This window comes from Diabrotica virgifera, chromosome 3, assembly GCF_917563875.1.
Source record: "Diabrotica virgifera virgifera chromosome 3, PGI_DIABVI_V3a".
Classification (NCBI taxonomy): Eukaryota; Metazoa; Arthropoda; class Insecta; order Coleoptera; family Chrysomelidae; genus Diabrotica; species Diabrotica virgifera.
The window spans coordinates 98,885,459-98,902,929 of NC_065445.1; the positions used below are offsets into that span (position 1 = coordinate 98,885,459).

A 17,471-nucleotide genomic window follows, 5' to 3' on the forward strand; every position below is an offset into this window, starting at 1 on the left:
AAAAATAATAAATATAGGTACTTACAATTAAACTGTAATGTGTTTCAAATAATAAGCATCCGAAAAAATTTGGCAAAGCCACAGGTGGTATTTCAAAATCAAAAATATAGTTTCTATCACCATGAGCGCCAACGCCACTTCCAGCAAGCGTGATCAAAATGTATGGATCTAGTTTTCGGTATCCAGTCAAAGTTTTATACCAGATATTCTAGAAAGACATTTATTTTATAATAATAAAATTCAATAATTGTAATATTTTGTTGAAAATATAGTAATATTAATACCTACAGTTTATCCCAAACCCTTTTTTCAGTGCGTCAGTTTGTCGAATTCGCTCTAACGCATTAACGACGTTCTACACCTTCGTTGCGGCGTATGCCTCTCAGAGGAAAGGGGGGAAACTTATATGCAAGCGAAAGTTGGTAACAATGCATTTATAGCAGAATACTCAAATCATATGTTTCAGTATTGAATACTTTATAAAAATAAATTATAATAAATTAAGGAAATTACGGAATAAATTACGGAATTAATTATAATAAATAAATTAAAAATAAATGGTACGGAAAACAATCCTCATTTTTTAATATGTTATTAGTTACAAAAAAACCTTTAATTTAAGCACAAATAATTAAAAATCGTAAAGGACATCGCACACATCTTATGGAAAATATAATGTCACTCAAATTCAATAAAATTTATACGAATAGATTCGTTTTAAATTAACGGTCAAATCTTATCATTGCGCCAACTCTATATTTTCAATAATAAGAGCAGAAATTGATATAAATAAATCTGAAATCAAATGGGTACGTACATAAGTTAGAGAGAGAAAAAATATTTTAAAATACCCAAATTGTCGGTACTCCATAAATCAGCGGATTAGTTTCACTAATCCGCTTAGGCCCAGCGGGATTTAAGCTCTTTTGAATAGCACCCAGAGCAATAGTGATTGTAACTGACACTTTTACTGACTCCAAAAATGTGATTTCGATAAACTTTAATTGCAATTTACGCCGTAATTAATCATAATTAAGAGTTGGCGCAATGATAAGATTTGACCGTTAATTTAAAACGAATCTATTCGTATAAATTTTATTGAATTTGAGTGACATTATATTTTCCATAAGATGTGTGCGATGTCCTTTGGGTCAAAAGTTATTAACTTTTTAAGAATTCCCATAAGAGCCCATGTTAAAACTTAACTTTGACCCTTAATAGTAATTAAACGGCACGGTAAATTTTTTTTTTAAAATCAAGTCTTAGTTTTTTGAAGTAAACTATAAAATACTAAAATTTCATGCAAATCCTTAATTCTTTGCCGAAGGTGTAGAACGTCGTTAAGCTCGAAGTGACAGAAAAAAACGTACGTCCGTGATTATTATACATAGAACTTAGAAAATTATGTATTCGTTGAAGGGTATTTCCATATTAAAGCGACTTATACTTATAGATATATAATTAGTTGACAATTACAATACTTTAATCTAAATAGATAACAAATCCATGATGCGAATAAAGATAATTTAAAACAAAAGTAATCTATCGTGACAGTATTTTCACAATGTTAACGGATAAAATGACAATATTATTCAATGACAATAAAATATTTTAAACATTAATATTCTGGCAAATATTTATATAAATATTGATATCTATATAAACATACATAAAGATATTCTGACAACTGTCAGATTTAACTAAAATGTCATGCCTCAATTCGCGACATTCTTAAAATCCTATATGACGTCAAAATTAATGACGCACTGAAAAAAGGGTTTGGGATAAACTGATAAAACGTATTAAAAATTTAAGTAGGTATATTTCTTTACGCGAATACTGATGACGTAATGTCCAACACATATACAGCAAATGATGGCCATTCAAAAATTAAAATTGACGTGTTTAAATTTTTTAAGTCGTCTGTTTCTATATTAATCCTATAATATTAATTCTATATTAAAAGCCGATTAGGAGACCTTTCAAAAGAGGTGTCCCGTGACCCCGGTTTGTATTAAAAAAAAACGGTGATTACGTCATTAAGTCCACACTGATAACGTAATGTCCAATACATACATATGGGTAGAGGGTAAAGCTCAATAGCTCCGCTATAGTAATAGATAGCAATAAAAGTTAATAACAAAAATTTTAGCCACCTTTGAGCTTCACATTACAAAATTAGTTAGAATGTTACATGGTGTTCGATAACACAGTGGCAGACCAAACTTATGTTATTTTAAATGGAACACCCTATATTTTATTTTATATTCGAAATCCTGTTAACTTCTCCATCACAAAAATATAAAGGTTTGTAATGTTACACAGGGTATTTACAAAGTTATAACCAATTTTGTATGAAAATCGTAACAAGTTCAACTCCCTGTATAAATAAAAATAAACACAACAGCAATGGTTTATTAATGCCATATTTTTTTATTTATTGTCAAAATTTTTAAGAATTATTGATATTGCTAATTTTCTTTATATCAAATACAGGGTGAGTCAAAATGCAATTACATTATTTTCTCAGTAATGTTAAATGGAACACCCTGTATTTTATATCATTATTGAAAAGTAACATTAACGTACTTTAATTTTTATAAAACATTCCCTATGCCCAAATTTATTAGTTTTCGAGATATTTTCATTTTTCAGAGCAAATTATTTTAGGTGTTTAAATTTATCTAAATTTTAAGTAAGCCATGACTGAATTGACAATTGAAGATTACCGATTTATCAATCCGGTAATCAATGTAACACTGTAGCAAACAAAGACATAAAAATAATTTATTAGTAATAAATTTTATAAACAAAAACACAACCACTACATGGAACATTTTTGAAACAAATAAAAACTATCTTTTTATGTAAATGCAACAAATAAACAAAGAAAATTAGTAATAAATTTTACAAAAAAACACACAAACACAAAATACAATATTTTGTGAAGACAATTAAACACTACTTTTTTATGTAAATGTAACAATGTAACAAATAAAGAACGAAACATAATTTATCAGTAATACATTTTGCAAAAAAAAACATGTTTGAAAAAATTAGAAGCTACTTTTAATAAAATATTTTTAATATTTAATTACATAAGGTGTTCAAAATTATAACCTAACACATTTATGCACGCCTAAAAACGATCATTGAATGAGCTACTTACTCTACGAAGCAGTTGTAAATTAACACATCTAAATACACTTTGTATTCTATTTTTCATCTCATCCCTTGTTGTTGGAGGTATTTTATAAACTTCTTTCATTTTATAAACTTTTATAAAAAATCAGTCCAGTTTATTAAATTCTGGTGATTTGGGTGGCCATGCTACTGGTCCATTGAAAAATGAAAATATCTCGAAAACTAATAAATTTAGACATAGGGAATGTTATCTAAAAATTAAAGTACGGTAATGGTACTTTTCAATAGTGATATAAAATACAGGGTGTTCCATTTAAAATTACTGAGAAAATAATGTACTTGCGTTTTGACTCACCCTGTATTTGATATAAAGAAAATTAGCAATATCGGCCATTCTTGAAAATTTTGACAATACGTTAAAAAATATGGCTTTAATAAACCATTGTTGTTTTGCTTATTTTTATTTATACAGGGAGTTGAACTTGTTACGATTTTCATATAAAATTGGTTATAACTATGTAAATACCCTATATAACATAACAAACCTTTATATTTTTGTGATGGAGAAGTTAACAGGATTTCGAATTTAAAATAAAATATAGGGTGTTCCATTTAAAAAACATAAGTTTGGTCTGCCACTGTGTTATCGAACACCCTGTAACATTCTAACTAATTTTGGTGGCTTAAAGGTGGCTAAAATTTTTGTTATTAACTTTTATTGCTATCTATTACTATAGCGGAGCTATTGAGCTTTACCCTACTAATCAATCACCCTGTATAGCAATTGATGTCCATTCAAAAATTTAAATTAAATGTTTTAAATAATGAATTTATTCCACAAATTTGCATAACACTGTATAAAAATCAATATAAAAACAACATACAGACTATTTAGTTTTTGATTAGATATAAGACACTGAAGGAAGCGCTAAAATAGGCAACATTGCTGTATAGTATAATTGTATTTAAAATGTTAAAATGTTCAAATTACGTACATTCTTCTCTTTCTCTCAATTATTTTAATTAAAAAAATGTTTTTTGAACACCTTGTATAAATAATTAGGTTAATGTTTATATTAGTGAATAGAGAATTGAATACCCTTTTAAATGAGCTATCACATGACCCCTATTCTCATTTAAAAAAATCATCTTGGAAACAGCAGAAATGAAAGTCTTGCGAAAAATAACAAACCAAACTCTAAAAGACAGAGTAAGAAGTGAGGAAATACGAGCCAGTTGTGGTATAGAGGAAATAAACATGTGGACCTAAAGAAGAAAAATAGAATGGAATCTACACATAGAAAGAATGACAGAAAATAGAATAGTACGAATAGCAAGAGACAAATCGCCAAACGGAAGATCATTGGGACGACCGAGAAAAAGATGGTCAGATAACATCAGCTGAGACTAAAAACCGAAGTAAAACTGGCATGAGCCTATTTATAAAGTAGGAAGAAGAACAAAAATGTTAATGTGCTTTGACCTGAGTTGTAAACACTATAGTGAAAGAGGGATATGTAGATTACTTGTGTTTCCAAATAGACGAAGCAACGAAGCATTAAACCTAAGAATTTTGTGTAGTAAGATGAATCGTCATGCAACTTTTTGCATTCGATTAGAGAGAGTGTCAGGCAACTTGGTGAACTAAATTCAGCTAGGGCAAAAATTTTTGTGCATAAGAAAATGCATTTTAAAAGTGCATCCTGAAGAGGTGAAAATGAAAAATTTAGAACTCGGGAAATATTGATGGAAATGAGTTGAATTTTTATAATCTGGGGTTTTGGGGATCGCTGAGCACGAATTTCATATCGGCGATGGTCTCCAAGGTACCTGGTGCCCACGGTGGAACTCGTCGCCTAGAGTTTTATGTTATAATCATTAAAAATCAGTCAATATCCATTACTCGGGGGGTTTTTGGGGTCGCCGGCCACGAATTTAATGTTGGCGATGGTCTCCAAGATACCTGGTGACCAGGGTGGAACTCGTCGCCTGGAGTTTTATGTTATAATCATTCAAAATCAGTCAATAACCATTACTCTGAGGGTTTTGGGGGTAGCTGAACAAGAATTTCATGTGGTCGATGGTCTCCAAGGTACCTGGTGCCAGGGTGGAGCTCGTCGTCTGGAGTATTATGTTATAATTATTCCAAATCATTTAAAACCATTGAGCGGGGGGTTTTGGGGGTCGCTGAGCACGGATTTCATGACGGCGATAGTCTCCTGGGTACCAGGTGCCCAGAGTGGAACTCGTCGCCTGGAGTTTTATGTTATAATCATTCAAAATCAGTCAATAACCATTACCCTGAGGATTTTGGGGTTGCTGAACAAGAATTTCATGTGTTCGATGGTCTCCAAGGTACCTGGTGCCCAGGGTGGAACTCGTCGTCTGGAGTTTTATGTTATAATTGTTACAAATCATTTAAACCATTACTCGGGGAGTTTTGGGGGTCACTGAATGAATTTCATGACGGTGATGGTCTCCAAGATACCTGGTGCTTAGGGTGGAATACGTCGCCTGGAGTTTTACGGTATAATCATACAAACTCAGTCAATAACCATTGCTATGAAGGGCTTAGGAGTCGCTGAGCACCAATTTCATGTTGGCGATGGTCTTCAAGGTACCTGGAGCCCAGGCTGGATCTCGTCGTCTGGAGTTTTATGTTATAATTATTACAAATCATTTGAAACCATTACTCGGGGAGTTTTGGGGGTCGCTGAGCACCAATTTCATATTGGCGATGGTCTTCAAGGTACCTGGAGCCCAGGGTGGAATTTGTCGTCTTGAGTTTTATGTTATAATCATTCAAAATCAGTCAATAACTATTACTCTGAAGGTTTTAGGGGTCGCTGAGAATGAATTTCATGTCGGCGATGGTCCCCAAGGTACATGGTGCCCAGGATGGAACTCGTCTGGAGTTTTATGTTATAATCGTTCAAAATCAGTTAATATCCATTACTCGGGGGGTTTTGGGGGTTGCTAAGCACGAATTTCATGACGGCGATGGTCTCCGAGGAACATGGTGCCCTGGAGACCATCGCCGTCATGAAATTCGTGCTCAGCACCCCCAAAACCCTCCGCGTAATGGTTTTAAATGTTGTAATAATTATAACATAAAACTCCAGACGACGAGTTCCACCCTGGGCACCAGGTACCTTGGAGACCATCGAACACATGAAATTCTTGTTCAGCGACCCCAAAATCCTCAGAGTAATGGTTATTGACTGATTTTGAATGATTATAACATAAAACTCCAGGCGACGAGTTCCACTCTGGGCACCAGGTGAACAGGAGACCATCGCCGTCATGAAATTCGTGCTCAGCGACCCCCAAAACACCCTGCGTAGTGGTTTTAAATGATTTGGAATAATTATAACATAACATCCAGACGACGAGCTCCACCCTGGGCACCAGGTACCTTAAAGACCATCGACCACATGAAATTCTTGTTCAGCGACCCCCAAAACCCTCAGAGTAATAGTTATTGACTGATTTTGAATGATTATAACATAAAACTCCAGGCGACGAGTTCCATCCTGTGCACCAGGTATCTTGGAGACCATCGCCAACATTAAATTCGTGGCCGGCGACCCAAAAACCCCCCGAGTAATGGATATTGACTGATTTTTAATGATTATAACATAAAACTCTAGGCGACGAGTTCCACCGTGGGCACCAGGTACCTTGGAGACCATCGCCGATATGAAATTCGTGCTCAGCAATACCCAAAACCCCCGAGTATAAAAATTCAACTCATTTCCATCAATATTTCCCGAGTTCTAAATTTTTCATTTTCACCGCTTCGGGATGCACTTTTAAAATGCATTTTCTTATGCACAAAAATTTTTGCCCTAGATGAATTTAGTTCACAAAGTTGCCTGACATTCTCTCTAATCGAATGCAAAAAGTTGCATGACGATTCATCTTACTGCACAAAATTCCTAGGTTTTGGGCTTTTTAGTGCTTCGTTGCTTCGTCTAAAATGATCTGGTTGAAAAGAATAGGTGAATTTCATTACTAAGGTAAGAAAATATAGTGAAGAAAAAGAACTGAATTTATTTTTCGTCGCCCGTGGGGGACGGCTTACAAATTAAGCTACCATGAGAAGCACTGTCGACACATCATATCCCCTCCATGTCAACCCTCCAGCGGATAGATGGGAAGCGCGCAGTGTTGCCATTTACAGACTGTAGATCTAATTTAAATCTAAACAGTCTGTATCAATAATATATTTACTCCAATACTTTCTTTAGAAACAGAAATATAAATATGCTTTATTGTCGTTGAAAATTGTACAATTTTATAGACAAAGTCTATAGACAAAGTCAAATTTTATAGACTTAAAAACAGTCGAAAAACAAAACAAGAACAAATAGAATTTACTAAAATTACATAAATCGTCAATATGAATTAAAAAAACAAATGAGTAAAACAAAAACAATCTACTGCAGAATTTAAATAAATTGCAAATAATCAACATTAAGAGTAAATAGTAGCGATCAACAGGTAGCAACAAACGCGTTCCAAGATTGCGGCTCTAATTTTGAATATTTTGTCGAGATATTTGGCACATATATTCGTAATATAATAAAGAATGGCGGTACAGAGCCCAATTTCAGAAATATGTTAGTATGTGGAAATTACTCCATAACTAAATAAAATTACACAAAAAAAGACAAAAAAAATACACTTTCTTCAAATAAACTTTTTTATCCCGTGCCTAGATTTTGTGTCACATTGGAACTACTAAAAATCGATTTTTTTATAAAAAGAAATCGAACGTCACTGACTTCGCAACATTTCGCGCCTATGTGTATAAAAATTATCGTTTTTGATAGTATAAACGTCACTGTCGTTCGGAGAACTTTCGCAATCTTGGACCTCGTTTGTTGCTACCTGTTGATCGCTACTGTGTGCTCTTAAGCGGAGTAACCTAGTTGAGTCCCAGAATTTATAATCCGTCTTTCCAATAGCCGAGTTGAGTCCCGAATTGAGTCCCGTGTCTACCTGGGGCTTAGTCGGTGTACGTAATGATTTCTAGGAATGAGAAAACAAGAATTTATTTTATAACATATAATTTTATTACACAAATGTATACCTAAAATATTTACAGTAAACAATATAACATACATTTACATGCTAAGTAAGGTATTTAAATGCCAGTCTATGTACATGTATGTTTTTGTTTTCAAATAAATGTATAATGTAATATTCAAAAGTTCCATCTAAGTATATAAATGGTGTCCAAACCTGCTAAAAATTGTAAATTGTTGTTGCAGGAAAACATAATAATTTGGTTTTCTATGTCGTTTACCATTAGAAAATCCTCGTTTTTGTTGGTTTTCACTGGAAATGTTTTAATGTTCATGAGCTTCTTCCACATCTTTGGTAGTCAACGTACTAATATCGCCATTTCGTAATTTCTCATGCAACATTTTCATATCACCCATTTTTATAGGTCGTTCACTGATATCTTTTACGGTCTTTCGCTTCAAGAAGTTACTTAACATTTGACAATTGAGTACATCTTCGTTTAATTCACTATGATTGTGGTCATTCATAATTTCCGTCACTAAGTTGTCCCCTATGGGTTTTAAAAATGCTTTACATTTTTCTTTCGTCTGCGCACAACAAATCCAACGCTTGCCGTCATTTTTTAAAGATTTGTGAAAACGATATTTGAAGCCAAGCCATTCAACACAATCAATTGTTGTTTTCCTTTTTCACTAAGAACAATTATCACATAACTCATTTTGACAATCAACTTAACACCGTATCGTATATGTATTACAGATACATCGCACTCTAATAAATATTTTGTGGTGTACATATTACTTTTTGTATTTGATTACCATAAATGCAGAACCAATAAAATACTTACAAATTAAAAAGCTGTTAAAAGGTAATTAGAAGGATTACGATGCCCGGGACTCAATTCGACCATCTAAATATTTTGACCCTTCTTAATTCAGGTATACGGGACTCAATTTACCTATGCCCCTCTTAAGAACTAATAAGTTTATTCAGTTAATAAGTTAAGCTGCTACCAGTGGTGTCATGGCAAAAATAGCAGTGCGGGAACGCAGTGCCGGAACACACTGCTAATTTTTGTTTACAAAACCTAAATTGTCTATTATTTTTTTTTCTTTGCTTAACCAGTGCGGGAACGGCGTTCCCATGCGTTCCCACACCATGACACCACTGGCTGCTACATAATATGATACCCAAATATAGATAAAAATACTACTTTTACGCAAGGGTAATGTAATTTCTTAGTGTTCTTCTACTGAATAATATGATCTTTCAGATAGATAGGCTTGTGTCATTTTACGGAACTTAAAGAAAGATGTTGCAGATTTAAGTTGCAGAGGGAGATGATTGTATAGTTTTTTTGCAGAATATAATATAGATTTCTTTACTAACTCGGTGCAAGGCATCGGTAAATAGACGTCAAAGGAAGAATTTCTGGTGGAATAGTCATGATTAGGTCTTGCTGGAAAGACATGTAGATGCTTACGAATTAAGCAAACAGTTTCTAAAATATATAAAGAAGGAAATGTTAAAATCTCGTGATCTTTGAAGTAGCTTCTGCAATATGTTGTTCTTCTGATGACAAACAGATATTCATATTTATTATTGTTCTTTTTTGTAATTTAAAAATAACATCAGATTGGGCAGCTGTACCAGAACCACAAAAAGTCTTTCCACCAGAACCACAGAAAAAAATTTCCATCAACTTTTAAACTAGTGATGTCAGATGATGGAAAAGTAGAGGACCCAATACTGAACCTTGTGATACCCACATACAATGTTTTTGAGACTAGAGTCTGTATCATTTGCTTTCTTTCATTTTATAATTAGATACCTACCTGTTGTAGATTTAGCTCCACGCGTGGAACAGTTGTATTAGACAGATTCACAATCCTCACATTTACTTTCATTTTTTCTCCCATTGCGAATGCTTCTTTCTCTAGACGCATTTCCATAGTCAGTGGATCACTAGCACAACAGCAACAGCCTAAGATTTTTTCATCTTGATAAGATGTAGGTTGCTAAAATTAATTTAAATTATAACTTAATGAATATGAAAATAAACGGTTTCGTTTTGATTCAAATCGGGTCTCTTGTCATCCGCCGACACGTGTTTCTAGGTTTACCCGTTATCAAGGAGACTTTGCAAGAAGACCGATCTGAATCAAAACGCACCGACTGCTCGATATGGAGTATGGTTAGAACGTACGTCAACATGGTACCGTATCAGATATCTTTAGTGCGTTTGAAGAGCTGTAGTTTTTGGGTACTTCTCGTTCATCTTCTTTCAACATTAACAATTTGGCATAAATTCTCTCCAAAAATGCTTCCATATTGGGCTACACCTTTTGAAGATGATGATATCTTACCAATAACTCCAGAACAGTTGACAAACCATTTGACTACATTTGGTATGTCCTATTAACAATCTGGCATAAATCATCTCCAAACATACTTTCCTACTAGGCTACAGCTATTTGAAGACGATAATACATTATTCGGTAGCGGGTAGGAACTCTTTAAATTTTTAAAGATAGTCCTATCAGGGAAATTGAATCAATCCCTGCCCTCCGCAGATTCCGGGGGTTTCCTGACCCCGGAAACTAGTACCTGTTTAAGGTCCCTTGTCCAGGGTTACGGATGAAGTCCACACGGGCAGCCACGGTGAAGAAGCGGAGCTTCGGTACGGTACGGATGGAGGAAGTGGCAACCCTCGATTTTAGGGTTACTATAGAATCAAATCAAACCTGCAGCGTCTGATCCAGAATGGGCGGTTGCAAACAGCGTCTGACCCAGAGTGGGCGGCTGATTTAGAAAATCACCAACACGCAAGGCAAGCGTGGTGTTTTAATTGCCAAATTTACCCCCGCCATGGCGAATTTCAAACGAATCGTGAATCGTGAACCTCCGGTGGGTAGATTAGTAATGGTAAAGTCCCACACCTCATAAGGTCTGCCTCAAGGATTCTGGGAGAGGCAAAACTTCGCAAACGACAAAATTCAAAAAACACATATTGATGCATATTGCTACCTACAATGCGAGAAGTCTGTTGTCAGAAGAAAGACTTACAGAGATGGAGAGTGAAATGCCAACAAGGGCGAATCCAGGGAGGGGGCCATGGGGGCCATGACCCCCTCCGAGAATTAAAAAAAATATGAATTTAATTATTTACAGTTCAAATGTTTTTAATTTCAAACACATGTATAGGTATGTACAAAACAGTGGATAAGTATATAATATTATGTCTTCTGGACTAGAATTGAACAAAAGCAGTAACGGAAACCTCAAGAAAGACATATTATTATGTTTTGTAAATCAACATGTTAGAACGACCTTGAAAAGTCATCAAAATTGTATCAATTTCCATATTCTCCACACACAAAGAATAAAAAAGAAATGTAGCGTTACTTGGGTCGCGAGCACTCAGAACAAAGGAGTTTGGTACTTTCGCACATTCAAAAAGGATTGTGCAAGTGCTGCGCTTTATTTTTCTAATGAAAAATATGGTCACAATAAAGGGATGATAGCCCAAAGCCTTGTCACGAAACCTTTAACATCTTTCGTCAAACTCATGGGCAAAGGCTGAGACATACAAACTCATGAAAACACATCATATCACAAGAAGTACGTTCAGGTTGGGTTGGATTTTCTACAAAGTTGTCGCAACCCGCAAAAGTCAGTCATTAACTAGATATACCCTCAGAAGTCTAAACAGATACAAGAAAATAGAGAAAGACTAAGACCAATAGTAGAGTCTATTATAGTGTTCTTTAGGTCGACAAAACATTCCTCTAATAGGCCCTAGTGATGATAGCCTTTTGCTTCTGGACGAAGATGCTGGACCTAGTAATGAGAGGAATTGTTAAGGTAGCATCAGAAGATAAGACTTTTAAGCAACATCTATCCACAGCATCTTCAAGCACCAGTCAAAATCAATTGATAATATGTTGTGGTAAAGAAATAATTAAACAAATAATGAATCAGGTTCAAAGTGCAAATTATTACTCTGTCATAATTAAAAAAATGACCGACGTATTCCACGTGGAACAGTAAATTTGAGATACATACACAATAACATTCGTGAAGACTTTGTCAAGTTGACTGACGCTTATAAGAACATAAAAATAATTAGTGAAACTCAATAAAGAGGGGAAGAACAAGGCCTGACAGGAGAGGCATTGGGAAAATAAGTATTTAACTTGTTAAAAGAACTGCACTTGGATCCGAAGAAATGTGTAGGAATTTTGAATGTCTTTATGGCACTCAAAAGTTTGTGAAAAGTGCCTTAAAACTCATTATTGTAACCCTAATTTTTAAAAATGACTCCCAGATCCCCCGGTACCCCTACCCAAAAAAGTTCATGGCCCCTCCCGAAAATGGGTCCTGGATCCGCCCTTGTGTCAAATATCGAATGGGACATAATAGGAGTCAGCGAAGTGAGAAGTAAAGGAGAAAGTCTGAAGACCCGAAGTACAGGGCATCTTTTCTACAGTATGGGTAATGAAGAAACATCAGAGGGAGGCATTGGGTTTTTTATACATAGAAAGCATAGCGATAAGATTACATATATTAAAGGAATATCGAACAGAGTTGCCTACTAAACATTACAACTCAATAAAAGATACAGCATTAAAATAATTCAAGTCCATGCACCAACAACCACCCATTCAGATGAAGAAGTCGAAGAATTCTACGACGATATCTCAATAGCCCTAAACGACGTACCCACACAATACGTGATAATATGTGGTGATTTCAATGCGAAAATAGGGATCAAAGCATGTCCAGAAGAAACACCACTTGGACAATTTGGACTAAATGGAAGGAATGAAAGAGGAGAGACCTTAATTGGTTTTCTCCTTCAGAATAATCGAGTCCAAATGAATAGCTTTTCTATAAGAAACCACATAGAAGATGGACCTGGGCAAGCCCAGATAATAAAACAAAAAACGAAATTGAATTCATAATTACAAACAAAAAGAAACCATCCAAGATGTAACGCTCCTAACTGCATTTAACACTGGTAGTGACCATAGAATGATAAGAGCAGAAGTTAAAATAAGCACAAAACAAGAGAGACGCAAATTAGTAAATACGAAACCAATACCAATATGGACCCAACCTAGAGACATTAAAGAATATCAAAACGACATCGAAACCAAACTGAGAAACAACACAGACATAACTCTCAACGAAAACATATATGCACTAAACCAACATATTACGCAAGCCATTAGCAGGAGCGTCATTTGAAATTTTGATTGGGGGGGGGGGCAAGCATTATATTATATATGTTACAGTTCAAGTTGATTATCCAGTTGGAACTAGTTGGAGTCAACTCTAACGGCTGGTTTCAGTAAAAGTTGATTATAAATATAAAATGAAGATTTATATTCAACATTTACTAGTAAAAGTTGACTCCAACTAGGAAAAGTATACTCTTCCCAATGCCATTTAGTAAAAGTTGATTCTGATTCACACAAACAGCCGATTCTAGAAATTAAATGTTACTGAATATGTTCAAATTAGTCTAGGCTGTATTGTCGCCCCCGTTAGGTAAATTACTCCGATTCGAATTTTTTGCACAAACTTACTCAAAAAGAGGTCCTTATAACAAATCTACTGGGTGCCAGGCAGTACCTTGATCGATAAATTGTTTAAACAATTTTTTTAGACAAATTCACAAAAATAATTTTTTCACTTCGAACAATTTTTTTTAGATCATTTGGGTTATTCTGAGCAAAAAAAGGTATTTTGTGATTTTTCTCTAAAATTGATTGTTATCGAGTTATACGCGATTTAAAATTTGAAAAATGCGAAAATAGCCCTTTTCAAGGCTTAATAACTCGGTTAAAATCCATTATTATGAAAGTCAGAAAGTGACCAAATCAAAGTTTATAGCCCCCTCTACAAGATCCAGCAGAAATTTTTGTCACTATTTTATTACTAAGCTTTATCTTTAATTATTAACAATGAGCGCTAAGTGCGTATTAGGCGGCCGTCAATGGTGAGTGCTAAAGAGATGCACCATTCCAGCCGTCCAATGGTGAATCTCACTCGCACTCACATTGACGGCCGCCTCAATACACGGTTAGCGCTCATTGTTGATAATTAAAAATAATATCTTATTAATGAAATAATGATAAAAATTTCTTTAGGATCTTATAGAGGTAGCTTTAATCTTTGATTTTTTTTAGTTTCTGACTTTCATAATATATAATATCGTATGGCATTTTTGCCTTTCGGACAGTTCCGGCGCCAATTACATCTTTAACCCTGTTTCAAGTAACTAGTGTCGATGTACACTAGCCCAGGGGGACCGACGGCTTAACGTGCTTTCCGAGGCACGGTGAGACAGCTCTTGTCATTATTGGAAATGAAAATGGTTTGTCTTTAGCAGGGCTCGAACCCACGTGCACTGGCGTATGAGGCCAGCGATTATGCCGTTACTCCACGGCCGCTCGCTCGACTTTCACAATAATTATCTTTAACCGAGTTATTAAACCTTGAAAATGGTTATTTTGGCGTTTTTCAAATTTTAAGTCGCTAATAACTCGGCAACAGTCAATTTTAGATAGAAAAAGCTCAACGGATCTAAAAAAAAATTGTACGAAGTGAAAAAATTACATATTTTTGCGAATTTTTTTAAAATCATTGTTTATCGCCAAACGTCACTAAAATCATTCATTATTGTACTCATTTGCCCTCATTTTCGGCAGTAAAGTAACACTTTGTTGTATTGAAAGAAGAATGTTACTTTACCTGCCGCGATAATTAATCAAATTAACCGAGATGGAATGTAAGTGGTCAATGGCTGCAATCGATTATTTATTTGAGTGAAATTAAAATTTATTTACTTTAATTATTAAAAATATTGTACAAAATTTATCTTATTATTAATAAAATTTATGTCAAAAAGTAAAATTCTGTAGTGTTTCGCAATTATATTCATACAAAATAAATCAAAACTTTACAGATTTAGTAATTAGGTAGGTATACAATATTGATAACTATCGATTAAACATCAAAACCGGCCATCATGCAAAAGTCATCTGGGATTACTGTCATTACTGTCATACGAATTTTTTATTTCGTCTAAAATTAAAAAAATTTCCTAAAAGTTGTAAGTAAGTGTTAATGTTTTTTTTTATGATTGAAGATACAATTTTGTACGCACCACCTCAATACTCTATCAAACGCGTCTGTTCCTCTGCTGGTAATATCAGACTCGTTCGATAAAGAGTCACTTTACTGACTGACTTTACTGAAATTGGTTAAACAATTTTTCGACCGCGGTACCGCGTGACACCCTGTGTATTTTTTATAAGGATTGTTATACGGATGTATTTCTTTGAGTAAGTTTGTGCAAAAAATCGAATCAGAATAATTTACCTAACGGGGGTGACGTTACATACTATACTAATAAGCAGTTGAAACGGTCAAAACAAAGAAACGCACACTCATTAAAAGTGCACTTGAGATTCTCGTATAATCAACATTTACTGAATCGATCCAGGAAGAGTCAACTCCAACTAGTAAAAGTTGATTTAAATTTTTAAAATCAACTTTTACTGCTCGTTTCAGTTGGAGTCAACTCTAACTGAGAATCAACTTGAACTGTAACATATACAATACATTATATATGATGTAATGATGAAAATTGATGTATTTTTTGTAAATTTCAGTCATTTTCAGGGTTAGGGGCAAATGCCCCCCTGGCCATTAGAGAAAGCATGAGAAAACACTGTCCAAGAAATAAGAACGAAGAAAATCTTAGTACTGATACCAGGAATTTAATGAAACAAAGAAATCTTATTACAGAAAGAAATTATCCAAATGGAGAGCAACAGAGAGAGATAAACAGAGAAGTCAAGAAAGCAATAAGAAAAGACTTAAGAAAGTATAATACACTAAAAATCGGACAAACCATAGAAAATAATAAAGGCCTAAAAAGTCTGCGAAGAAACTGCGAAGAAACTAAAAAATAAAAAGAAAAAACTACTAGTGAAAGTGATTTGTATGCGGAATGTTTTGATTGTGAGTAGATAAAATTTATTATTTATGTCTATTTGGATTTGAATATTTCAATAAATCACGGCAATTACCTTTATATTATCCAATTCCATGAACGGGTATTGCAACGAAAGCTGTAAAACAGCACCGGTGTTAGATTTTAAATAAATTTAAAAGATGTCAACTTCAAGTCAACCACAACAAATTGCATCATATTCAAAAGCAGTTAGCCAACCACGCAATATATTAACCCCAGACAGAGATCAAGCCATTTTATTTAACACTATAAAGAATTGTACAATTATTGACTATCTTGAAGGATTGAGTCAGCATATAGAACCAAGAAATATAATTTTCGCTTCCCGTATATCAAACGGTAGAATATGCATATATCTATCATCTAAAAACTTAGTAGATAAATTCATAGCAGAAACAAAGAAGATAAAAGTAAATGGAAATATACTAGAAGCAAGAAGATTAATAACTCCATCAGTCCGCTTAATTATGTCCGGTGATGTCCAAGTATACCTTCCAACTTAAAAAAAGACGAATTAATAAAACTAGGTCTAAATCCTCTCTCAGATATATCATACCTAAGAATAGGAGCAACCAATCCTGCTTTCAGTCATATTCTAAGCTTCCGACGACAAATTTTCATTTCACCTTTGCCAGACAACTTTGTATTACCTGAATCTTTTATCAACGAGTTAGAACAAACATCATACCGCATATTTATAGCCCAAAACGAAACATGTTTCAAATGCAAATTAACTGGACACCAGGCAGCTAATTGTTCAAATATTTCACCTCATAACCATCCTTACAATGATAATGCAGTGCAAACAGAGATAAGACAAAATTCATCAATAAATCATACTCAACAAGATAATTTACAAAATACTCCCACAATTTCAAATACCACTCCCTCCACACCTACTACGCCTTCTCAAACCACATCACAAACAGTAGTCATCCCACATTTATCAATAAACCGATCCCAACAACTTTCACTACAAAACACACCCACACAAATGCCCACTTCTTCAGTTAATACTACAATCGCAACACCTACATCGTCTGAGTCATCCTCTAATACCCAAACACAAAAATCAACCTCACCTGAAACAAGACAACACTTACCTGCAAATAAAAATACACACATGAATACTCACGAACCCCAGATAACTTCGAACAAAGCAACCGGAAAAAGAACCTTAGAAGATGCAATCTCGCCACCCGCCGAAGACAACTTCGAAAAACCTAAACTTCAATTAAAGAAAAAAACC

At 34.4% G+C, this 17,471-nt stretch overlaps 1 protein-coding gene across 7 annotated transcripts in view; it reads right to left on the bottom strand.

Annotated features, from left to right (window-relative positions):
• LOC114334667 (arrestin domain-containing protein 2) overlaps nucleotides 1–17,471 on the bottom strand; it is a 56,075-nt gene that overhangs the window by 14,882 nt on the left and 23,722 nt on the right. For 5 of the 7 annotated variants that reach the window (XM_050645336.1, XM_050645331.1, XM_050645330.1 and 2 more), the window contains 2 exons: nucleotides 10,011–10,193; nucleotides 26–208 (listed from right to left, as the gene is read on the bottom strand). In XM_050645336.1, coding sequence (XP_050501293.1) covers nucleotides 26–208; nucleotides 10,011–10,193 — 366 coding nt within the window. The remainder of the gene's footprint in view (nucleotides 1–25; nucleotides 209–10,010; nucleotides 10,194–17,471) is intronic. The other 2 variants (XM_050645334.1, XM_050645335.1) reach the window with 2 other exon arrangements.